This window comes from Cyprinodon tularosa, unplaced genomic scaffold (assembly GCF_016077235.1).
Source record: "Cyprinodon tularosa strain WSP-4 unplaced genomic scaffold, ASM1607723v1 ctg42, whole genome shotgun sequence".
Lineage (NCBI taxonomy): Eukaryota > Metazoa > Chordata > Actinopteri > Cyprinodontiformes > Cyprinodontidae > Cyprinodon > Cyprinodon tularosa.
In genome coordinates, this window is record NW_024039141.1 from 1,830,206 (window position 1) to 1,856,069 (window position 25,864).

The 25,864-nt window shown below is 37.6% G+C and overlaps 3 protein-coding genes across 3 annotated transcripts; all 3 read right to left on the reverse strand.

The window, feature by feature from the left end:
* Window positions 1-451: 451 nt before the first annotated feature.
* hspa4b (heat shock protein 4b) lies at window positions 452-15,576 on the reverse strand. Its single transcript, XM_038299137.1, has 19 exons — window positions 15,281-15,576; window positions 13,305-13,362; window positions 13,072-13,212; window positions 11,093-11,215; window positions 9,765-9,864; window positions 9,507-9,640; window positions 7,491-7,735; window positions 7,326-7,402; window positions 7,078-7,229; window positions 6,866-6,972; window positions 6,639-6,772; window positions 5,499-5,683; window positions 4,070-4,165; window positions 3,765-3,920; window positions 3,564-3,689; window positions 3,339-3,446; window positions 3,139-3,258; window positions 1,080-1,241; window positions 452-1,004 (listed from the first exon to the last, which is right to left on the reverse strand). Exons 1-19 carry the CDS (start codon window positions 15,385-15,387, stop codon window positions 798-800), a joined length of 2,538 nt encoding a protein of 845 aa, XP_038155065.1. The 5' UTR covers window positions 15,388-15,576; the 3' UTR covers window positions 452-797.
* A 731-nt stretch (window positions 15,577-16,307) lies between these two features.
* Window positions 16,308-19,034, reverse strand: LOC119792504 (cytochrome b-c1 complex subunit 8). Its single transcript, XM_038299164.1, has 3 exons — window positions 18,933-19,034; window positions 16,747-16,918; window positions 16,308-16,481 (listed from the first exon to the last, which is right to left on the reverse strand). Exons 2-3 carry the CDS (start codon window positions 16,898-16,900, stop codon window positions 16,387-16,389), a joined length of 249 nt encoding a protein of 82 aa, XP_038155092.1. The 5' UTR covers window positions 16,901-16,918; window positions 18,933-19,034; the 3' UTR covers window positions 16,308-16,386.
* Window positions 19,035-21,048: 2,014 nt separating this feature from the next.
* On the reverse strand, window positions 21,049-25,148 carry gdf9 (growth differentiation factor 9). The gene is made up of 2 exons (XM_038299200.1): window positions 24,775-25,148; window positions 21,049-22,658 (listed from the first exon to the last, which is right to left on the reverse strand). Exons 1-2 carry the CDS (start codon window positions 25,139-25,141, stop codon window positions 21,727-21,729), a joined length of 1,299 nt encoding a protein of 432 aa, XP_038155128.1. The 5' UTR covers window positions 25,142-25,148; the 3' UTR covers window positions 21,049-21,726.
* Window positions 25,149-25,864: the final 716 nt, after the last annotated feature.

Consider the following 25,864-nt stretch of genomic DNA (forward strand, 5'->3'; position numbering starts at 1 on the left):
ACAATTTCTGTCCAAATCTGTCGTCATGTCGCACAGTTATTAGATTATGAAGTGTTATTTATGGAGATGGTCCTGACTGATCTTTTCTCAGGAAAAAAATAAAAAAATCGGGAAGAGAAAGCGTAAAGGTGTTAACACAAAGCTTTCCTTTAAAGAAATGGTCATGTGATGCATTTAGTGTAAAAGCTATTTCCAGTCACACAACTTAAGTTATGTTTTATGCAATACGTTTTTACTTTTATTCTTTACTAGCGAAAACCTAAACAAACAATATATTGATGCATTAAAGGACCCAGTTTCTTTTTTTTTCAATTTCAAAATAAATTGCTTCCATAATGTTTTTTTTTGTTCCTTAGAAATATTTCCTAATCAAAACTTGAAATGGAGAAAATCTAAAGACTTGTATATGTGCCATGTTTTAAATGTTTTTTCAAGTATGACAGGGCTAATGTTGCGAGAGATTTTCAACCACTTTATTAAAACAAGGTTGTGACACAGAACAGTTACAGGGCACACAACAGAAATAAATACCATCATGTGTTCAGCGCTCATTGTCAAACAGATTAATTGCAGCTGGTTTTTGATTTAGGTCATCCAAAAAGAGAGAGGGCATGCTATGTCGGATAGATGTGCCATCAGGAGCTGGGCTCTGTGTGCTCGTCGCCCTGCCTGCATTTCACTGTCAAAGTGCAGTTCCTGAAACACGTCACCAGCTCTGATAAACACTGCCAGGCCGCATCTCAGTCTGACTTAATCGGCCCCTGTTCAGCTTTGCTCCAGGAGGCGTTTGGGCTGTTTTAGTCAAGGTCCATGTCAGGCTTGTTCTCTGTAGTTTCTGAGGCTGGGTTCCCTGTGTTCTCGGCGGCTCCCTTGTCTGTAGTTTCCTCCGGCGCCTTCTCTTGGCCGCCAACCGGACCGTTCTGCTCTGCGGGCGTTTCCTCCTTGGGGACCTCCACTTTGGGTTTGGGCTTGGTCACGATAGGGTTACAAGCGGAGAACAATTCCTAGAAACCAAAACAAAGTGTGTGAGAAAGAGGCTGAAGTTTCACAGGTGATGATTTAACAGCACAAAGACTCACCCTCGTTTTTGCTTGAATGTCTTTGACTTTGACCAAGGGATCTGCAGCCTGGCTCTGCTTGGACTGCTGGTTCATGGTGCTGTTCATCCAGATCATTGCTTCACTGTTCAATTTGTCCACTTTGGTCACATCTGCCTCATCTAAGTGATCGTACTGCTCATCCTGGAATATGATCAAACAATAAGGAAGAAAAGTCACTTACTGGGATGCAATCAGTTTATAAAAAAAAAAGGCCAGAGGGATCCGTTTATATTAATTTAACCTTCCCTTTAGAGTTCTAAAAAATGATCAACTTTTTTTGTCAATTAATGTTTTACTAAATTAGGTTTTTTCCTTTAATCTACTTAATTGCTAATGCTAGCCTCAACATAATGTTTGTGTTGTAATGTCCACTAGAGGGCCTCACTGTTATTTATAAAGGAGGAACTACCATGCTATGAATAAATAACACTTCATACTGTAATAAATAACTATGCAACATGATGACAGATTTGGACAAATTGTATTTGTACTCATGAATAGACCATGGGTCAGGTCCAGGATTATTTAAACAGTTTAATGTCGACAAGTATGCAGGATTCCCCTATAAATACCCCATAAACTCCTGAAGTTGTCACCTAAATAGTTTCCACTCTTCTGCACTGCCATGCAGCTTAAACTTCTGCACTGTGTTTGAAAGGTGAGAATATGATAAGAAAAGTTGAGGGCGTTAAACATGATAGAAGAAATGCTAGCAACAACCACAGTAGATGGGAAGACTTTGGGGATTTAACCATTCCTCTGATAGCGCTAGATTACACTAAAAACAGGGCTATATCCAAGTTAATGTCCACTTCATTGAAAAGAAAACAAACCAGATAGGCTGACAGTTGTCAAAATGACAAAAAATATGTAAATTTGTTTTATATCTCTGCACGTTGGAAAATATGTTTCAAATATATTTTTTTTATATTTCTTAAAAATTCTAGGTTCCTTTTTTGTATATTATAACTTCTAACTATGTAAATCCCTTTATTGTCCCACAATGGGAAAATTCTCTCTCTGTATTTAACCCATCGCCTTGGGGAGCAGTGGGCTGCCATTGTGCGGCGCCGGGGAGCAGTTTGGGGGTTAAGGGTCTTGCTCAGGAACCCAGACTGGAGGTTGTGGGGATCGAACCAGATACCTACAACCTTCTCAGAATACAAGCGCACTGCTGAACCAGCAACTGCTGAATTGGCTGAACCAATTGCTAAAATATTGTAACAAATAATTATTTAGCTCCTTATGTAATGGAAAAGATCCTCTTGATACAAGAGAAAACTACTTTGTCACTTAACTGTTATCTGTTATTTGATTGACAAGATCAATAAGATTTGCATTTCTACTTCGTTAACTCAAACTTTGTTTTTTGTTTTTTTTTTACTCACTGTCACTGTATTGCATAAATGAACAGATCAGGTAAAAGGTGGTAAAACCTTGAGGGCAAAAACGATCTATGAGGTTTAGTTGCAACTAAAGCCTGGATTTGCTGATTAATCTACAGAAATGCGGCTGAATGCATTTAAATAAATTAGATAACTAGATTTTACACCAAATATGTGTTTATAGAAACTTACTGCCCCGGTTTGATTGGTTGGTTGCTTAATAATGCTAATTTGTTTTTAAATTCTTGGCTTTACAGGAAGGTGAAAAATGTGAAGATAACAATCGGTACGTTTCTGAGATTTTTGGTTTGTTTTAACTTTAGGTTTAACAAAAAAATGCAGATTTAGGTGGCCTAGCATGTTAACACAGATAAAACCCAAACATTAAAGAGTAAGTCTTAATTTAGACTGGATTTATGATATGATGTAAATGCATAAGTTGCATCTATTGGTTTTACTTAAACAAATTGTTTCAATTTCTTTGGGTGTTTGAGGTTTAATATAAAAAAGGCCTTAAGATTGATTAAAAATAAGTTTGGATAAATATCAGTTAATTTCCTTCTTAAGCTTTTCAGGTTAAAATGAACTTAGACTGGAAAGAGAGAAGAGAAAAAAAAAAAAAAAAGCCTGTAATGAAATGTCTCTGAATTTACCTTCATTTTGAAGGCCTCTACAAATTTCATGTACTGCTGAATTTGTTTTCCCAGCTCCTCAAAAGCCTTGGGTCTCTCCTCAGCCTCCATGAACCGATCCATGATGGGCTGCCCAAGTTTCTGCAGTAAACACATCAGTTAGAAACAAAAATCTCTACAAGCTAATCGATGCGGGCAAAGATTATGCTGACGGTCATTACCTTTAGCTCTGCCAGCTTGTCAATGTAAACCTGTTTGGGTTGGTCCTCTCCATCTTCATAAAGCCAGTTTTCAGTGTCCTCCAGCTTTAATGACAAAGCATCTCGATCCTAAACAAAGAAAAAATAATCACTAAAAGTTTCTGCATTACAGTGGTTCTTCATTTTCTGTAATCAGATACATGTTCTGCTGAGAAAAAAATAAACCAGATGTGGAGAATTACTCACAGATTCGCTGACAAACTTCTCCAGCATGCCATGCAGCTTGTCCCTCATGTCATAGACGTACTCCTCCACATTATTCTTTGCGTCATTTCTCTCTTTCTCCAACTTGTCTTGCATGATCATCTTCCCCTGTTAGACATCAGGACCAGACTTAACAGCTGAACTTTACTGCAATCCTTATATAACAGCTGGATGTGTAGTTACCTCGTTTTCCACAAAAAGATTGAGCATGTCGTTTGCCAGCTGCCACTGTGGACTGTTCTCAATGGGAAGCTCCAGCACTTTTGTTTTGACTTTGGCCTTTTTGGCTTGAGGGGGCTGGTCGGACTTCTTCTCCCCTTTGTTCTCTTCTGTGTTAGTCTAAAAAAAAAATAATAATAAAAAAACAGAAGAAGAAAGAAGATTTAACAAACACAAATGCTGACAGATATATGCAGCCTTATCGTATTCCCAAAAGAAGGTGATTCGTCTTTAAATATGAGGCTGCAGAGAGAAATTGAGCATCTTACCTCCATTTCCTCGCTCTCATTTGGCGTCTTTTCTTCTGGTTGTTTCTGAGGATCTCCCTGGGGCGGTTGTGCATCCTGATCGGTCTGCATCTTAGTCTAAATACAAGCATAAAAAAAATGCTTTACATCTCAAAGGTAAAAGTTTTCAAATAAACTCAATGTTTTATTCAGCCACAGCACATCAGCATATGCTAAAAAAAAAACATCTCCTAACCCACCTTTTAAAACTTTCTTACATCCACTGCTCATCCGGAAATTAGTCTTAAATAATATTATTCACCATCTTGATGTTTACAGGTTTTTATACCCCTTGCTGTTTTGATTTCTATTATCCATTTGATTTACTATTTATTTTTTCTATTGACTTAAAAGAAAACACACATTATTCAACCACGACGCAACAGTGTCACAGCTATCAGCATGAAAACATTGCATCCTTTCCATCCAAATAGGTGATGCTGTTAGAAAGTATTAACTGATTAATTAAAACAACTGTTTCAATCAGCAGGTTTACAGCATCAGCATTTACAGCTGGATGCAAATCATGGCTGGAATAAGAACAAACAGCTTAAAAAAATTAAAAAAGCTAAAAGGTCACATATAAGCGTCCTCACGCTCCAGCTGCTGCAAATACAATGCATTAAGGATGAATGTGTGTCCAAAATCTCAATTGGGCAAAGACGACAACTGGTGGTCGTTTTGTAGTTGGACGATGCTTTTGATGCCACTTTAGTTAAAAAATTTTTTTTTTCATTTTTACGTAAGTATCTTTTTTTTTTTTTTTTTTATGCTTTTGTTAAAGCTTAGCGGTGGTTTTTTAGCTAAAGGGAAAGGCGACAGAGTATAACGCAGAATGGAAAAGAATATATACATATATATATTATTAGGGGTGCAACTACCGATTATTTTGCTAATCGATCTTTCGATTGTTTTTTCAATTATTCGATTAATAATAGGATAGCCAACAGTTAAGATTTTTTTTTTTACAAACTTAAAACAGGTGAAACTAAAACTTCCCCACTTGGGAGTTCTGGACAAAGCATATTGACAGACAAAAAAATTTTTTTTCTAAAAAATGTTGGTATAATTACTGCTCTACGTGGGTCACTGTCAGCTAAAGCCATGTTTTAGAGTCTCTATACTCCAGTAAACGATTAATCAATTACTAAAATAGTTAAAGATTATTTCAATAATTAATCACAATTAATCTGATAAAAAAAAAAAAAAAGAATGACAACAGTAATTTCCAGATTGAGAAAAAAAAACACCTAACGGAAATTTCAAGAAGCATTGAGTTACTTTTAAATCTTTGATTACTGAGGAGAGTTTGAATAATATGGGATATTAAATGAGAAGAGCGACGCTTTAAGCTCTCCTGACTTAAAATATGAGCTTCTTCTGAAAGACACCAGTAGTTTCATAGGATTACCTCTCCATCTTTGTCAGAAACTTGCTCAGTTTCCATGGGCTCCTCTGACTCGTCAGACTTCTGCACTTCCACCAGGGAGGCGCTGGATACGCTGAAGATACCGTGAATGTTTACACGGACTTTGACTTTCACCTTTGAGCTTTCGCCTGTTGTCTGAGGGACAACTTTCTGGATCAAGAACTGGCCTGCAGGGAAAAAATATAAAATGTCCATAACTGATTAAAATCGGAAGGAAGAATTGATCTCAAGGAAGGAAGGAAGGATAAAAGCTAGGAAAAAAAGGAAGAAAATAAGAAACAACAGACGCAAGTAAGTAAGGAAGGAGGCAAGAACGGAAGGATGGTTTGCAGACGGGAAGGAAGGTAGGAGAAAGGAAGAACAGATGAAAGGTAGGTAGGAGAAAGTAATTATGAAAAAATAAACTGCTAGGTAGGATGGAAGAAAGGACAAAGGAAGAATAAATGCAAGGTAGGGAGAAAGGAGGAAGTCAGACAAAGTAGGAAAATGGAAAGGACGAATGTAAGGAAGAACAGACACAAGGTAGGAAGGAAGGAAAGAAGTAAAAAAGGATGGACAGATGCAAAGTAGGAAGGAGGTTAGGAAGGAAGAAAGGAAAAAGGGAAGGAAGAACCAACAAGATAAGAAGAAGGGAAGAATAGACACAAGATAGGAAGGAATGAGGGAAGGGTTATATCAAGGAAAAAAGAAACAAAAATGAGAAAATGAAAGAGCAAGACAAAAAAACGCAAGGGAAGACAAGAGGGGCACAAAGGAGATATGAAAGAGATCCTTTGGATCAGGGGTCTCAGACCCCTCAAAGATCCATCCCTGTTTCAACACAGCTGAATCAAATTACTGAATTAGCTTTTGATGTCATCAAGTTCGGTACAGGCCTGGCAACGAACCATACATTTCATTCAGCTGTGTGTTGAAGCAGCGATGGATCTAAAACTGCGGGACAGTAGATCGTGAGGACTAGGGTTGGAAACCCTGATTTTTACTGTTATTTTCCATAATACTTTTTTCTTCTTTTTTTAAATATTTATCCAGACCAGAATGAAACTGAGAACATAAGAGCCTGGAGATAATATTAGGTTGATTAAGACAGAATAGTGACCACGCTTCGTCGGTATTTCTCACCAATAGTGGGGTCAGGATAAGGCAGCTCATTAGGACTGCTGTAGTACGCCTCCAGAGAGAAAGGCTCCTTCCGGTAGAAGGTGAGTACTTTAGAGAACGGTGCTGCATGGTTCTTAGGAAACACCTCGCAATCACTGAAGGAATAAATCATAACAAAGTTAAACCAAAAACTAAAGAGAGAAAAGAAAATCAACTTCAGTTGTTAGTCTTTTTTTCCTTTATTCTACCTTAGACCTTCCTCTGCAGCTAAATGCCACTTCAGAGAGATTGGGTATGGAACAGCATCTGTGATGGAAAATTCCCTGACTTTGAAGGCTGGGGAAAGTATTGCACACTGTGGGAATAAAGGTTACCTCATTAGTTTCCCTGTTGACACACTCTCCACTAGAACAGATGCAGAGACGGGTTGAAACCAGCTGCTAAAGCTGGGTGTAAATACCTGCAGGGCACATCCACGGGCCACAGCTTCATCAGCATTCAGGGTGGTGCTCAGCTCCTTTCCAAAGAATTTGCTGATCCTCTCCTTGACAGCTGGGATTCTGGAAGCTCCCCCAACTATCTCTACTGCATAGATGTCTTCCTTCTTCAGCTCTTATTAAAGGAAGCAAGAAAAGGAAAAGTTTTAAGCTGATTCTTCTGTAGTGAGTCAGCAGGTCAGGGAGTTAAGCTCAATGAAATTTCACTCACTGGCTTGTTCCAACAGGCTCTGCAGAGGGGGCTCGACTCGGGCCAAGATATCAGCACACATCTCTTCGAAATGACCCCTTGGGCAAAATAAAAGGGACATTACATAAGCTGTGAATTTCTGAACAATGAGCACCATCAGGAGGAGGCTTTTCTTTCTTAGTCTACCTGTTCATGTGAGCAGAAACGTCGATGTCGTTCATGAAGCACTCAATGTTCAATGGCAGGTCGGAGGAGTTGGCACTCATCAGTTTCTTCAGCTTTTCGCACTCCTGGTAGAGTCGGACCAGAGCCCTGGGCTTCGACTTCACATCCAGTTTGTACTTCTTCCCAAACTCTTCACAGAAATACTTGACCAGGACTTCGTCGAAATCTTTCCCTCCCAACAGTTGATCACAGGCTGTGGCGAGGACCTGAGAGGCCAGGAGAGAGAAAATCATCTTTGACCTGATTTTGAATTGATAACATGCCAAATTAGTCATCTACTTTACTCTGTATGTCTCCCTGCCACCTTGCAGATCAGCTTTTATTGGTTGATGTGGCGCATCAAGCAAGAAAAATTCAAATTTTCCAACTCCAGCATCTGCTGCTTGTGAAATTTTTAACATTTGAGCTAAGTTTCCTAGGGGGAAATTAGGGTGTACCAAAGCTGTACATCTCAAAAACAGTGCGTGCAATTTGTTGTTTTTTTAGTAAAAGGTGTACAATGTACGTCCCTATATAATGCTAGCTAAAAGCCTGCTCTGTATTGATGTTTGACAAACCTAATCTAAGGAAGCCCAGCTGTTTGCGTTGTGTCTCCACTCTGCAGCACTCTCTCACACCAAGCATACATGCAGTGATGTTGGAGACGGAAAAAAATCCCCTTTAACTGGAGAAAAAAGTTAAGAAAATTCCAACAGATCGGAGGCCGGCTGGGAGTTCAAGAAGACAGGAGCACTGACTTGCTTAAAGGCAGCAAAGGATAAACACAACAACACTACTGCAATCCAGGTAGCCTTCCTGTTACACCTATTTTAACCCAAGTATTTAGTCACTTGCCTTCACACGCATTAGTTTGAGATACCTCCTATTCTTAATCTTTAGGGGTTCAATATGATCTCAGTCCACCTTCTACAGCTAGAACAGCTCCCACTCTAGGCTTCCCACGTTTAGGAGCATTTATGGGAATTTTTTACCATTCTTTCAGAAGTGCATTTATAAGGTCACACACTGATATTGGGCAAGGAGGAATCGCACCAAGTCTCTGCTCTAATTCACTCCAAAGGTTCTATAGCTTTCAGGTTAAGACTCTGTGCAGGCCAGCCAAGTTAATCAACACCAGCCCTTCCCATCCATGTATTTACCAGCTCCAAACTGTTCACACAAAGTTTTGGGCATGTAATTGTCTAAAATGTCTTAGCATGCTGAAGTATTCAGAGTTCCTTTCACTGGAACTAAGGGGCCAAGCTTAGCTAATGTAAGCCAACCTCACACCATAATCGTCCCTTCACCAAACTGTACACTTTCTACCATGCAGTCAGACGGTTACGTTTCCCCTGGCAACCACCAAACACACACTTCTAGATAGGTAATCATAATTTGTCGCTCCCAAGATTTCATCTCTGCTGTCTGGAGCCCAGTGGCGGCGCTCTTTACACCATTACATCTGACTCTTTGCATTGAACTTGGTGCTGTCTGATGTGTCCATTGACCATGGAAATCCATTCCATGAAGCTTTCTGTTCTTCAGCTAATCTGAAGGCCACATGATGTTGTGAGGTTTGTAGTGATTGACTCTGCAGGAAGTGGGCAACCTCTACACATTATGCACCGCACCATCCACTGACCCGCTCTGTAAGTTTACGTGGCCTACCACTTCATGACTGACTTACAGTCATTCCCAAACATTTCCATTTTTTCTGAGGAGCGAGAAAATTCCAAGACTGGATTTATCTCAAAGGTTGGATGATATCAGTTCCACACTGGAATTCACATAGCTCCTGGGCGCGAACCATTCGGTCACAGATTTTTGTTAAATCAGTCTGTAAGCCTAAGTGCTTGATTTAATACAACTGTGGTCATGGGAGTGATTGGAAAACCTGATTCCAATAAGTTGGAAGGGTAAGTGGATATAATATAGTGTATCTGCATCTCTTGAAAAGAGCTTCATAAATATAACTAATGTGTTTTGTTTTACACATACCTTGAGTTTGCCCTTATTAAAGGCACACACTGATGTCTGGTAGCCAGAGTGGCCCAGGTCCACAAACACAACATTCCTGGCTTTCTCCTCTGGAGCAGGGAGATCCTGTTTGTAAATCCCATATGCCAATGCAACTGTAGGAGTAAAGGAAAGGTGAGGAAAAAGAAAAGAGAATTAAAAAAAAACATAGAAGCACAGCTCTGATGTACTTAAAAGCTGATCAAGTCTACAACTCCTGATCAAAATCTTATAACCAACCTGCAGTTGTTTCATTCATAAGCCTCAAGCAGTTGAGTCCAGCAATCTGAGCTGCATCAATCAATGATCTCCTCTCAGCGTCGGTGTAGTAGCAAGGAACCTGAACATGACAGAAGAGCATTCACAGTTGGATAATATTTCTAGTCACTTTTCCCCCCAAATAAGATGAGTTCTCCACTTTAAAAATCAAATTAAAATGCAAATTCCTTTGGAAGGTGAAACTATAATGAACTTGAAAAAGTGAAAAAAAAACACATTTTGTTTCATCAAATTAAAGGATGAGTGAAAATCCTAAAGCCAGAATGATGTCTTCTACAGCCACTGACATTAACATAGATGTAATCATCACTCAAAACTACAGAAGCAATTAACATTATTGAGCATCTTCCATAGACAAAGATTGGAGCAAGTACCAACAAAAGGGATGCTGGGAATGGAAAATTCGTTGCTGTTGTGTTAGATAATTAAATGATAAAAGCCATTTCTCCTTCCAATAAATAAACCTAAAAAAACATTTTTTGAACAAAGAAATTGTGACTAAATTACTGTATGGCATTAGTTTAACATTTCTTGTTGTTCGAGGTTGCTCTAAAAATCCCAACTCTTTCATCACATATAAGCTCCCAGAACTCGAGTTGCTGCTAGTTTCCCGTTGGGTTTAGTTATAAAAGGGTGAATATCAGCTACATAATTTAGCCTTTAAGCATTTAATGATGCTATTCCTTTCACCAAATCATCAGACAGTTGTATTCTGCTTGATTCACGCTAGGTGACAGCAGCGTTTTTTAAGCTAATCTCTAAGTGTGAGAACGTGTTATTCAGCTGCCAGAGGTCCAAGACTTTGTTCAGCCGCCCTAAAGAACAGAACTGGTGTGATATCATGATGCAGCGGCTCTAGGGCAACATCATGAAAAGGGTAGAAGCCATTAGGGTTGGCATTACTGCTTCTACTCAGTCAGTGAGGGAAGTATTGAAAAAATAGCTCCATAAAAGCAATATTTCAAACAAGTATAAAAATAAACATGCAGATACAAGCTTTTGGAAGGCTTAAAAACAAAACAAGAATATATAAATTATTTACATAATGAAAGCTTCAGTTAATGCTACCTTTTATGAAAAATCTCAACGTTCAGTTAAAGAAAACCCCATTCAGATAATATAAAAGAGATGCTGAAGGTATGAAGCTCTACTTTTAACATATGATCCACAAAACACTTGATTTGAGAGATTATTGCTAAGAGCAAAGCAACTAAACTGGTTTACGAGTGAATTTCCAGACAGGTCAAATCAGGTGACAGAGCTGAATGGGTGTGATAGAGGAAACCTACAGAGACAACGCAGTCTGCCACAGGCTTCTTCAGCGCAGCCTCAGCCGTCTCCTTCAGCTTGGTCAGCAGCATGGCGGTGACCTGCTCAATGCTGAACACCTTCTCCTCCTCCATGTACATCACCTTCAATAACAGAAGCAGAAATTTATTGCATGAGATTTATTTTCTTTTGCACACATCTTTGGCTGATAGGAGTATTAGTATCAATAAAAGTGAAAGAGTATAGCTGAAGATGTAAAAAAATTCCTTCAATCATTCAAAACAATACAGCTTTATCTTCCTTTTAGTTAAACACACAAAAAAAATCTGCAGGACCTGTTTCAAAGCAATAAAGTAGCACTAAGAGCTGCAACTCAGAGCTGAGCAAAGGTGAACTTGTTATGACATGGATGTTTCCCAACTCTGCACAGAATAGGTGCTGTAAATTTATATCAATCTGGCTTATTTTAGTAGCTTTAGATTCAAAAAGAAACATGAACATTTAGTCAATCAAACTTTTATAGTCAATAAACACCTTCCTAAAACCAAAAACAATATAATCCATTGATTATATGAAACCATTTTTTACCAAAAGATCTACCTTGTTAGCTATCTCAGGAGTCTTGGAATTTCCTATTATGAGTACAAAGGGCATAAAAAGTATAACCTACCCTCTAAAAAAAAAAAATAATCTAATTCAAATCAAAAAGAAAGAAGCAGAAAAAAACTCCCGTCCTGTTTCATTCAACAAGATGCAAAAAACTGTTTAAAAAAGGGTGAACACCCGTAAACCGAATCTTTGTCCAGTTGGTGCAGATTTTAGCATTTTTCCTGAAACCTGTATCCTTTAGCCAAAGTTTGCTCAGTAGAGAAGTTACCAAAGAAAGGGGCTGCAGAGCACGCATCGCAGTAACATCCCCATCACAAAGGAATGCTTGGTTGCAATACTCTTAAAGGACATTTTTATTCAAACATCATGCATTCAAAATCTGCACATCAGTGCTAAATTGGGCCATCGGATTGGTCTCTAACAACTATTCAAATCCACATCAGACAAAGGTTTTCTACTGGAGAGGATGAAAGAGTGGTCAGGACACCATTTGGTGATAGAGAAAGAAATGAGTCAGACAAATGTGGGTTGTTCACAATTTTCAGCACTAACATCACATTTTCCTAAAATGCAGCCAAACGATATCAGTCAGAAGAATGATAGAAATAAACAAATGGTACAAAGTAGGCCTGCTTGAAGTAACTCTAAAGGCTACAATTGTCCTTTTTACAGCTTCTTTAAATCTCTTTATAATCTAGGGAATTACAATCTGTGGTGGATGTGAGCATCCACTACTGCGAGACTCCATCCTACATGTTGTACATCGTTTTGGCATGTGCTAAATGTGACAATAGTCCTCTGCTTTCTGTGTGTGTTTGGAAAAAGGAATGACTTTTGAAAAAATAAAGAAAAAAGAAAAAATCCAGGCCAAAGTTTTCCTAATATCTTGGGGAGAAAATGTAATTATGTAATAGACACAAACATGCCCAAAACGTTAAAAATCTAAGTCTGGCAAATCACCGAAACAATCCCAGCACTTAGTGAAGAGCATGGAGGAGGCAGAATAATGTTGTGGCATCAAGGCTTAGTGTTTTGTCAAAGTGGATCATATTTGATCCCAAATCTTCTGTAATCTGCATATTTTTTCAGCAGATCAGCCAATCAAAACCAACATAATAGTTTAACCTGAACAAAAACAAGTGATTTTAAACAGACAAGTCCAAGTTAGGACCAAAGCTATTAACAGGAATCTTTACACTATTCAAACACTGCAGCCAAGGGACATTAAACAAAACCATCTGCTCACAACCATTAACTTCATAAAAGTTCAGATTTGGACAAGACCAGGAAGTAAATATGTCTCACCGTTTTTCTACCCTTCGTAAAAGCTTCAGGCTAACGTTAGCATAAAAGAGAAAAGTAAATGTTGGTGCCTGTGGGCTTTACTCACCTTGATGCCCGTTGTTCCCGTCGGCATTTGTGCAATGTCATAGACCAAGCTGTTTTTTAGGGACTGCACAAATGGGTCTGCAAATGCTCTTCCATGAAACCTCTTGAACCCTTGAACTGTATTCTTGCAGTTTGTGACAACCTATTCAGAAAAAAAAAAAAAAAGGTAACCATTAGTTTTGATTTAGGGCTTTATGGTGTGTCTGTGTTGGAAAGCTTCATACTAACACATACCTGACTTTTTGCTGCTGCACCAATAGATCGATTCCGGGGTCCAAATGAAACGCATGCTCTGGGATTAGACAAGAAAAAATTAATTAAATTGCCCCTCAAAGCATGTATGCAATGTTGTGACAGGTTATAGTAGGGAACTTGCTAAAATGCCCCTCCCCAGCTTGTTGCTGTACTATCCTAATCACTAAGCTCAAACCGGGCGTACACTGTGCGATTTTTTTCAATCCTTGCACGCATCTGCTGCTCACACTCTACGACTAAACCCTGCATTTAGTCGTACAGTGTGAGTTCACAGCTCACGATTTCTGTTCGACCTGACGCTCTGATGCGATCTACCTGCTTACAATGTACGACTAAACACCACGTTGCTCTGTAGCTCTCTATCCTGAAGCCAAACAAATATTGGGGATATTAAGCTCAATATAGCGAACCCCGCAGCCTTGGCAATTTGTGCAATTTTGTGCTGAGGGTCCTAGAAAGAAAGGGCGACGACGTATTTGGAAAAAGGACGTGGCTGAGCAGGCGTGTCTGCTGCGGTCTGTCAATTTTGCAGGCGGAGCTGCATTTCACTCATTGCATCCCTGCCACCCTGCTATGTTTACATCAGAGAGGAGGAATAAAAAGAAGAATCCTTGTTTGTGCATGCGCCCTGAGCGATTTGCCCACAACGGTTGGGAAGGCGGATTGCCGCTCGTAACCTCCTGTACACTTCACGATCAGGCTGATTGAAAGATTCTCGCACAACTGAAAAAAAAAAATCGCCCCGAAAATCAGTGTACGCCGCGCTTTAGGGAAATGCTGTCTTTTTTTCCTGCTGGCTCACAAAACAGACAAATCCAGCTACTTGAAATTAAATTTATTCTTGTCATGAAAGATTAAAAAAAAATCAGAGTCAAGGTGTGGTGACTAAAGGAGCATCCTTTGCATTAAATAAAAAAAAAAAAAAAAAAACTACATTTCTTGAACATCTATTTTAAGCAGTCAAATGCAGGCTGGCTGCCTGAGCAGAAAGCCTGACTAAATAAATAAATCAGCCAAAGCTACTACTACTACTACTTGTGTGTTTCTTCCTTATTTTTTGTTTATCTCCATCTATTAGATTAAATCAGCTTATGAAAGACATAATGTATTGAATTATTAATACCAGAATATTAATATTTTATCAGCAGTGGGTGAAAAAACAAAACAAAACACTTTTGTTTTAAAGAAGAGCAACCTGATTACGGCTACATCTTTACTAATACCAATGATAACATTGATGTTTTAGTGAGAATGTGACACCAAATGAGAACTGTTTATTAAATGAGTAAATGCATGCATTAAAAAAAGGAGGTTTTACGGCAACAAAAGAATGAAAAATATTTTTTAATCGCTTCAGATAAACCAAATATGCAGAGAAGGATTACCAGAAAGGGTGAGAATGATTATGGCTTCTAGATTTCTATCATATTTGCGCGTTGGAACATGCTCTTGTATACTTCTAATTTTCTGCATTTAAGTCTAATATTTACTGATTTGAAACCAGTTCTTATATTAATAAATACTATTTTTTTTAAGGTGATCGAACGGGTCGGGAAGGAAAGACAGCAGTCTGATCTCGGGGTTTTGACAGAGGGATGCAACCGGCCTCCTCTCATCATGTGCTATTTATGCCTGCATCACCTGATCCGGCCCGTCAACTACTTATCCATATATTGTGTACGTTGAACGCCAAAGACATATATAGTTCTATTTTATATTTCAATAAAGAAAACAAAAGTAGAAATAATTTTTCTTTTTCAGCTAGCGTTAGCTTTAGCACTCACATGCTTCAACGTTTCCTGTTGTGAAATTTGTTAGCATGCTAACTAGCAACATTAGCATCATACATTGTTATTAACTTTAAAAAGAAGCCAATTGATTTAAGTTCAATATTTATATACATTTAAGCAACATAAAGAAAACTGCTAAATAAATATGCGAGTTCTCATACTTACGGTGTACATCGGTCGCTATATTCATTAGCGACAGTTTCAATCCCTCCGGCTCTGGCTACTGCTACATAGCAGTTCATAAAGCCGACGTCAAAGCCTACAACTGACATGTTTTTAGCTAACTAGCTAAATCGCCTTGGAGTTATAAGGAGGAATGAAAATGAAGTCAAGTGCTAATAACAAAAGTTGCAGCTCTGGTGGCTTTCGGTCAGGAGACGTAGATCCACCCTCTCTCTTGTTCCATGAAACTGAGCAGAAGCAGCAGCATGCGGTGCACCGGCGGATCTGCGTGAGAGCGTTCAGGAATTTTCTGACAGCTTTTCGACCAATGACGTCACAATGCAGAAAGACACCAGCCTGCCCGCGTGCGCCACCCACAGGCTACAAGTGGTATTGCTTGTCGATTTATTTTATAGCGTTCATAAAATGCTTTTTAAAGCTCAAACTTCTCGTTACTATGAAAAACAAAGCTACTGAGCTTTACATTTTATATTAAATGTTTATCTTAAAACATATTGTTATTCTAATTGACTTTAATAGAGCCACTGGGGGCAGATATTTATGTGATTGGCTATTTTAGATAACATGTGCCTTAAATGTTCTGATTTATTTCTCTTTATTGTATGTGCCAACTTTTTTTTTTTACTGTTCAAAGCATCTTGGTCTGAATCCTTTCAGAAGAGAAATGCATAGACTTTCTTGGATGAGGGAAACACATCTTAACATTCATCTCTAAAAGACCCACCACTTGTAAGAGATGTGCAGCACCTCTATGCAAAATTATTCCAATAAAAAGGATTGATAATTTAAAGTGGGATGTCTAAAGAAAGAAGGAAAATAGAAGAGATGTATACAAACTATTAGTAAAAAAAAAAAAAAACATTTCCCTGTACAGACCAAATCTAGTATGGTCCATACAGATGCTGCAGATGAAGTATTCCAAAATACTTTTTTCTTAACACATAGCACTGATTTTGCACTTGCCGAAGGGGTTAAAATATATAACATAAGAGAAAAAGAAACAGACAGATTCACACAAATACTTTTCATTTTATTGATTACATAGAGTTGAAATATAACAGAGCAGCTTTTAAGGGGATGGAAAAAGTTTATTCATCGCTGGCGTAGTCACTAGGATTCTTCTTCTTGCTTTGCTCATGAACACTGTTGCCCCAGCTGTAGGTCAGATACATGAGGACCATGGCTGTAAAAGAAGTAAAATTAGCAAATGTTAAGTCCTTGGTTTTGATACAGCCAGATATTCACTTTGTCTTTTCTAAACGCTAAACATGCAGAGAGCAAGGAGTTCCTAATCCAACTTAACAGAAAACACTGTATATACACATTACTAGTTCAAATTAACATGTAAAGACTTAAACATTAATGTCTGATAGCGTAGAACCAATAACATGAAAATCAAAATGGGTCAAATATGAACAGTATAGCAGCTAAATCATTTAAGAACTCACGAGGGGCAACTTTGAAGAAAGAGGCTGTGAATCTTCTCCACACGTTTGGGAGACCCTTTGAGAAGTAGTTGGGGAAAGCCCTCTGCTCAAAGGGCGACAGGCTGTATGTGATCACATGCCTGACCTTGGCTAAGTCTCCAAAGTGGCGGCCCATGTTCACCAGAGAGCAGATCTGAAACATCCCAAACATACAGAAATTATAAAATATGTTCTAAACCTGAAATAAAAGTTTAAGAAACATACTTTACTGTAGGGAATCTTATACATAATAGTAAACAAAGCAAACAGCGACTAAAATGTTGGTTCCTTGAAGCCTAGTAATTAGAATTAAAGTTATTGGCTAATTTTTTTTCTGGTAACATGTATAAAAAAAAATGTATTAATTTTATGAAAATCTTGGTAAATAATCAAAAACAGAAAAAAAAATACAATGACAAAGCTTACTTAGTCCATAAAGTAATTTAACACAACAAAAACAAGAATCAGACTCCAATAAACTAATTTATCACGTAACATCTAAAAAGTCCTCATTACCTAATTTGTTTTTGACAAGAATCTAAAACTACATTTAATCTAACCCCCAGCAGAAACTTGAATCATTTATGGTGACATTTTTCCTGTCGTTTAAATCCTTGGTTCGCCTTATCCAGATATACGATAAGATAAAAACTATATATTCTCTACCCTTAGCTTTGCCTGAACGTGACTAATAAAACTCTTCTTAAAAATAATTATAATGCCATCATTTGCAACAATACTAGCAATCATTTTTGCAAACACCACATGCAAACAATTTCCTATTAACCCCAGAGTGCCTTGTTGACATAGATTATCAGATGGCTTCTTTCAGTACTGAGCTTTTGCCAAAGCAAAATAAAAATTATCAAAAGGCCAAACCTTCACAATAGTTATAAAAAAAAAACTAAGAGGGAAAAAAATGTTTCAAGTACATTAAAATGTATTTGGGCCTTCTCTGTAGCCGGTCCCAAACTCTGGAATGATTTGCCACTGTATATCTGTACATCAGGCAGGCTTCCTATCTGACCATTTTTAAAACAATTTTGAAGTCTAATCTTTTCGCTCCGGCGTTTAATACTCAAAAAGATATTGGAGTCGGTTGATTTTATGCTTTATAAATTAAATTTTCCAGATTTTTATTTTATATTCTTTCATTAATCTTGGTGCATTTAATAGTGTTTGTCATTTCTGCTTTTTCACAGCAACTTGGTCCAGTTAGTGTTTTTAAAGTACTATATAAATAAAGTTTGATTTAATCAAGGGGGGATAAAATCTAATTTTCATTCAGGGATTATTATATACGTGGTTGGATTTTTTTTTATAACAAAAGCTTTGATTAGGACTTATTTTTAATCGATACCAATCTGACAACTGTTTCAAAACTAGTTCTCGTGCCAGCACCAAGTTGTTAAGCCACAGGCCGATTGCATGACTGATTAATTAACCAGCCAGTATCACATTTTACGATCACTGTAAAGAGTAAAAAAATAAAAAAGAATACAATTCTGCCAAAAAGCACTTTAATAATGTAACTTCTAAAGTGAAAATTTCAATTAATGTAATAAACCATATAAACCTTTAAATGTATTTTAGAATTAGTAATTGTTGCTTTCCCGTTTAAAGTGAAACCATTACACAAGATAAAACAATGTAAAATCTTATTAAATCAGTTTAAGTGTTAAAACAAGGAAGCCATAAAACAAAGCTACAATCTGCCAATAGTTTCAGGGAAAATAATTTAAATATAAAAAGTATGCAATTTATATATAGATCGAGAGTATTAAACTTGATTTAATAACTTGTATTTGGGCTCTTAGGTTTTTGTTTTAGACTTAACGTTAAAGACACCTCTGCCTAACTGAATATTTTCACAAAAACGACATTTTAATGTAACAAATGCTAGTACTTGCGCTGTGGTTGCCTGTTATAAAGTGTAAAGGCGAATATTAAAAACCAAAGCAACCAAGCTAAATGTTAGCAATGAAAGTTAGCTCGAACGGCTAAAGCACAAATATCTTTAAAACCGTTTAAACCCCCTCCCGGAAGAATCCTCTATGTGATGTGATAAGAAAATGTATCTTATCAACAGAAAGTTTTGATGCTTGAAATATATATAAGGAAAAAAACAAAGGAAAATGCGCATTTAAAACGATGACATTGAGACTCACCGTCCGGCCTTTTCTCAGATGTGATTTCCTAAGACTTTTCCGGTTAGTTGTCCTTCCCTCTTGTGTGTTTGAACACTTGGTACAGCAGCGCCACCAAGTGGACTGGAGGTTACATTGCAAGATAAAGCTTGATCTTTTATGGCTCAAATTTTATTAGAGACTTTACAAAAGTGTGCTGGGTGGAAAAAGGCTATCTGCATTTCAACTTTTTTGTAAGGGTAAAGCATTTCAACCATGCATTTCTATTAGTTTTAAATATTTGGAGTGTGGCATTATTGAAACGGCACATTTGCCGTTGCATTAGAAAACTAGTTATATTTACTTTGTTGACTCAATTTACACTGATCTCTGTCATAAATGTGTTACCATAATTATTCTTTAGCTCAGGCAGTCGATAATGGACAAGTAATTGAAAAGTCTTACCTTACAGTGATAGTACTTAAAAGAATAGAGTGGAAATATTCTTATTGTCATGCAATGGAGAGATTTGTGTAAAGAAGGCAAAAGACAAAAAAAAAAAGTTAGAAAACAAAAAGTGTAGGGAAACTTTACTACATAAAGAACACTGTACTGGTATAAAAAAGAAATTTGCATACTTAAATTAAAGGAAATGTAGAACAGAGTAGGTTGGTATAGAATAAACATGCAAACCTATGTATAAAAACAAACTATTTACAAGAATGAAAACAAACTACACAAAAACAGCACAGAGAAATATTGACATGTTGCAAACAGTGGTGTCCATCAGGTCCTGGGAGACAGGATTTGTAACTTTGATCTTTTTAAAGGTTTATCAAAGTCAGACTCGATTCTTTAATTCTGAATTCATCTGGCCTGATGTTGGAAACAACGTTTTCAATTTAAGAAAGGCTGCTGTGAGTTAGTTTAGTCCACTCTGAGTTTTAACATGTATGAAAAGCCATTTTCAGTGGAGCCCCGATTTGACGAGTCACCATGACAACAAGCAGTGACTATTTCACACCCATTGAACTAGATTTTAAAGCAGAATTAAAATGGAGAATGTGTTTAAAAATACGAAACAACACTACACAGCTGCAAAGGAGCGGTAGATGGTGTTGGGGAAGATTGCTGCTTGAGTTCATGTGAAAGTTTATATGTAGTCCTGTAAGGCAGGCTGTTTTTATGTTTTTTTTAAAAGCACTCTCCTCTGTTTTTCCATTTGTAGATCACTGAAAACAGGATTGTTCCTGGTAAAAAAAAAAATAAATCTAATTACTAGTTCAAGCTGTATCAAAAGATTTTCTAAATTACATTTTTGCAGTAGAAACTGAATTTCACATATTAAATACACAAAATTTTATGTATTTAATTATATATACATAGAAATGTTTACACATTATAAGTGGCTATTTTGACATTCTCAGCTTGACTGAGCTGAAATTCATTTTATGACACCCAGAATGTTTATTAGAGATATAAACAATGTCATTTTGAGATGTTAATTTTATCATGGAAAAATTTTATATGTACACAAATATATACTCAAACTAAACACCTACCATAGTTTATTCTAACCACAACATTACAGGGAAAACTGGTTTATTGCTTGAATAGTAGATCAATGTATTCAATTTAGGTGAAAAAAACTGGCAGCAGCTGAAGATGAAGTATGAACATGTTGTGCAAACAGGTGGGACCTGTGCATCATCTCATGGGCTTGCTCTTCATTTTGATTCCATCTTACATTACACAGTAAATACTAAGAGGCTGTTTGCAGCCACTTTGTTGTATGTTATCTCAATGTCTTAGTGGTCATTAGTCCCATAGAATGGCTTCAGATTGTGCCTCGTACCCAACAGTAGGCTCAGTAGTTTGCTATCGCCAAGTTAATCCTAATCCTAACCCTAAAGTTATTTCTTTCCCCCCCTGTGGAATTATTCTATTTGTGTGCAATCTGAAAATAATTTCAGTAGTTCATCCATTTAAAAAAAGTAGTAAATAATTATGCAGATGTCGCTCATATTAGACCAAAAACAAAGAATCCCATGTCCTGTCAACAGAGTAATTTTTAATCATTTATGTCTCTATTCCCACTGGATTAAATAGATCTCAAAGTATTTGATTAAAAGACTCAGAAACGTATCTTTGCATATTTTCCATTTAATTTTTTCCCCACTTTTCAGAGTCGGCCACACATTTATTTCATTTTGTAGGTTCGTAAACAGAGCAATCAATTCATCCAGTTTGCATAAATAGCTATGATATGCATTTAATCACATTCAACCGGTATAAATACAAGCATATAGTCAGATTAAACAGGCACTTTGACCATAAATATACACCGAAACACTGACAACGTTCATTCTGTAGATTATAAAGGTAAAGACTTGCATTAATCCCCGGGAATAAAAGTTTATGTAAAAGGTTTGATAAGAGTTTAGAAGTGCGTTTTCCATTTTCTTTTGGAGATGAGGGCTATAAAAAAAGAAAAAAAAAAAGAAATTTGTGTTAAATTAAATAAAGACAGACAACACACACAAATGAGCAAAAGTCAAACTAAAAAGCAATCATACTTTTTGTAGTGCATCAAGTCAACTATATTAACAGTAAGCTGAATAGGAAAAATTTTTACCCTCTTTCTAAACAAAAAGAAAAAAAAGCCACAATCCCCTTTCACATGATAAAATACTTCTCGGTTAAGTAAACACAGTTGCTCGTGAACTTTTTATTTTTTTATTGCTACATTTTTTTTTAACAGGTCTATGAATTTAGTGTGGTCAGAGTTGCTAATAAATGGAGATGGTCCAGAAGACCTAGCCTTTGCCATAACTGATCAGCGACATGTACACCTGGTTGCAACCATGTCCTTAAACTCCTTGTAGGCGTAGGAGCCGTCCTCCTCAAAGATCATGACGCTGAGGGGGCTGTAGTGAGAGGGAACACAGGATGGTCTGGGCACAGATGAGTCCAGCTTCTCATAGATGATGTTTTGCACCATGGTGTGGACGGGGGACCCGTAGATGAAGCCCATCGTTCTTGGGCAGATCCCCCTGCAGTACCTGGGGTTGTACTTCGGTGGAAAAACAATCCAGTGATCCAGCTTGAGCTGGCTGAACCGCACCCTGAAGTCGTACAAGGCACAGTCCGTGGTGGGGAATTCAGAGCTGGATTTCAGCTCTGGCAGCTGTATATCCACGCTTTTGTCTCCACGCTTGCTAATTGAAGATTCCCTCCTCCATCTCTTGTGTCCGTGCCTTCGTGCAGATTTCAGAACGTGCTTCTGAAACGTGTTTGTTGCAGAGTGCGGCCATAGATCTTCACTGGAACTCGTCGCCGACCTCTGGTTTGCCACTTTGCTTGTGTCGTTGAGATACAGAATAAGAGGTGGAGACCTCATGATGAACCCGAAAGGACCTTTGGAACCATCGCTCTCAGTCTTTTGCTTCTCAGGGCACGAGATGTTAACAAGAAGGTGGACATTTCTCTTCTGCATTGGTTGGAGAAACTGGGTAATGTCCACTTCCACCCAGTTTCTGCGCCGCCTGCTGCTTGTGCTGGCTGTGAAGTTCAACGTACGACAGACCCCGGCACACAGCTGGCACTCATTGGACCGCTCATGCTCTTTTATGCTCAGGTGACACTGACACTCCGGGCTAACAGCTGACGGGCCGTTGAGGTTGAAACTGTACAGCAGGGATGACTTCAGGAGCTGCTCATTTCTTCTTACTTGATCAAGGCTGTAGAACAAATCCTGCGTAAAACTTTCTGAAAAAGAAGATAAGATCCAGGTACTGATCTAAGCTAGTTTCATCAATTTTTTTATTCATGGTAAAGTGTTAATCAGTATAGAGAGGTTTAACCTCTCTATACCTTGATATCAAAACCACAAACTACCAGGTTTCTGATAGGGATTCTAAATTGACAAACAAATGTGTCTATACAGTAGCAGCCATTCAAACGGGCCCTTCCTAGTCAAACGCCATCCGAATGGCAGCCAACTTCCAGCTACTGGAGTAACCCCCTATTTATGGAAATATTTATCTGAAAACAAAGCTGAAAGAAGCCTACTCACTAGCTGGTATGACTTCTATAAATAAAAACAGCAGCTAATAACAGCTGCTTTGTAGCTCATCCAGGGTAGGATCACAAACAACCTAGCCACCTCCACTAGGACGACAGAGTCGGTTTAATTACCCCTTGTCATATCAGCTAAAATAAATTATGAAATGCAATGAAAATCTCTCTGAAAACAGTAAAAAAAAACTCCAGCAGCTGATACTGCAACTGAGCTCATCCAGTAGAAGATAAACCAGTTAGCTGTGCAGATGTTTTCTCCCAGGTATTACTTCTTTGTATTAGTTTGTTGTTCTTGCTTCTCAGTAGTTTTCACTGCAACAGAAGGTGGAAGTACAACGATCTACAGTTTTTCCATTGTTTTAAACTCCACCACTGACTAAGCGTTTCTGGATCGGGCAAAACCTGCAAGGCTGACAAGTTTGTTGTCTTTCAGCTACTGTGATTAAAAAATGGCGACTCAACATGGTGCCTACCATTGGGCCGACCCACCCCATGCATTTATAAACTACTAAGTCTATGATAATGCTTTTAATTTTGATGTTTATAGACTTTTGTAGAATATGCATTTGTCATAGAAACACTTGATTTTTTTCTTTAAAGGAGAAGTAATTGTTAAACACTGTCCCATTAAGAAAACAGAAAAACTATTTCTCTCTCCATCTCTTTAGTGGTTGTAATGCACTTAAAGTGTCACACAGAAGGTAGCCTTCTCTTGCCAAAGTTCCATTTAATTTCTGTACAATGGACTCAATTTCAAGTAAGCTTTCAAGCTAAGTGTAAATGAAAATCGCAGTCACATATTGGTTTAAAAAAAATGCAATTTTGATTTTTGGCAAAATCCTTCAGCCCTACTTTGTTCATAGCATATAATAAACAGAAGATCAGGGGTGGAGCTAGATGGGGGGCCAGGGGTGGCCATGGCCACCCTTAGCCAATCATTGGCCACCCCTGTGGCCACCACTACCATTTATTTCCCTCCAATACAGATGGTGGCAACTTAACCGGTGGCATTTTAATCTTCAATATATTAACAATTACTCAACAAAAACACTGGGGTTGATTATGCTCATTATTATACTAACATTAGAGATAATAAATACAGAATTCAAGCAGAATTAGATTTTGTGTTTTATGGGGTAAAGAGAAAAGTCATCTAGGAGTCTTCAGTGAAATCATAGATAAATATCTTTTTTAATAAAAACTTATTAAATAATCAATTTATGTAGATATTAGTACTTGTAAATATCAATTTTATGCATAATGATTACTGAGAAAAGTAGGTAAGTAATGACAATGGAAAAGATGTTTGCCCAGAACTCAAACCTGAAAGTATTTTATCCACTAAACCTTTTATCTAGAAAGCACAAAGGTTTGAATATATTCATCTATTTGTTAGCAAAGTCTGTGGGAAAATATAGTTTGTCTTTATTTAGAAAATATTGATGTTTTGCTCATTAATTTTCCTGTTTTAACAGTGTAGATTTACCATGAGGTTTTGGTGCCCATCTGCTTTCGGCCACCCCGTAGTGTACATTGGTTATTGCCTGGCCACCCTTATAAAAATTTCTGGCTACGCCCCTGCAGGAGATGTCAAAGTTTAGTTGCAATAACGTTTTAAAATGCATTTCAGTATAATGAAAATTGGAAAACTTGCCATCTAGTCGGATTATATGAGTTATAAAAAGTTTAAGAACCCCAGATATACTTTAAGGAAATTGAGCCATTATCTGTGAGTTTTATAGTCCTAAAACATTGCTATAATAATACAAATATAAGGTCCAATCACATTATATAAGCTGCTCACCTTTGTTGCTTTTTGCATGACATTCATCTTGGGGTTTGATCAGCCTGATGGTGTTGTAGACATTTCCTCCATCGACGCTCCTCTGCATCCTTGTGGACTTCTTGTAAACTTCCGTCAGATATTTCACGTACCTCTGCTCGGGTTTGGCCTTTTTCCTCTGGCCTGAGCTCAACCTGGACCCTCCGTGCTCAGACAGAGCTTTGAGCAGCGGGGAAAGGATGCTGCTGTAAGGGTAGGTCAAAGCGCTCAGGTCGTAGAGCGCATCGGAGGGTCCGAGCAGTGGGAGGCTGCAGGAAACCAGCTGCAGGAGCAAAACGGTACTGAAACAACCAACAGCAGCTGGCATCAGCGTTTGTTTTCCCATCATAAACAAGAAAGACGGTCTGAGAAAAGCAAGAGAGACTCTCTGCGGGGAGAGAGCCCGTGGAAAACGGAAACACGCAAGTGTCGCCGCAGATCAGCGCGCGCGCAGGTGTTCCCAATCATCACCTGGCTCAATCAGCCACAAGCTTTTCCCTTTTTGAAGAAGCGCGCCGACATTAATATGAAAAATACAGATACATATGTTTTATCTGCACTTGAATTGGCGTTAAAAGGAACTTTCAGAAAGATAAGTTTGAGAAAATTAATATTTTAAATTGCCTCAGAAAACAACTCAGAAGTCAAGTGCGTTTTGTCTTTTATTTTGAAAGGCACAGATTTAAAAAATATTCTTTCTTTCCCATATCTACGGAAGAGAAGAGGATTAGGGCCACTGAAAAAAAATAAATAAAAAAGTTAACTGATTTTTAAATTTTATTTCAGTTTAATATGGGAAAATTCAGAATTATGAGATTAAAGTCAGAATTCTGAGATCAAAGTCGGAATTTTGAGAAAAAAAGTCAGAATTATGAGATTAAAGTCAGAATTCTGATATCAAAGTCAGAATTCTGAAAAAAAAAAAAGTCAGAATTCTGACTTTTTCCCCCATATTAAAACTGAAATAAAATGTAAAAATATGTTAACTTTTTTTTTTCCCCAGTGGCCCTAATCCTCTTCCGTAAATATCTGCCTTCAGACAAATAAATAAAAACATTTTTTTATGTTCTTA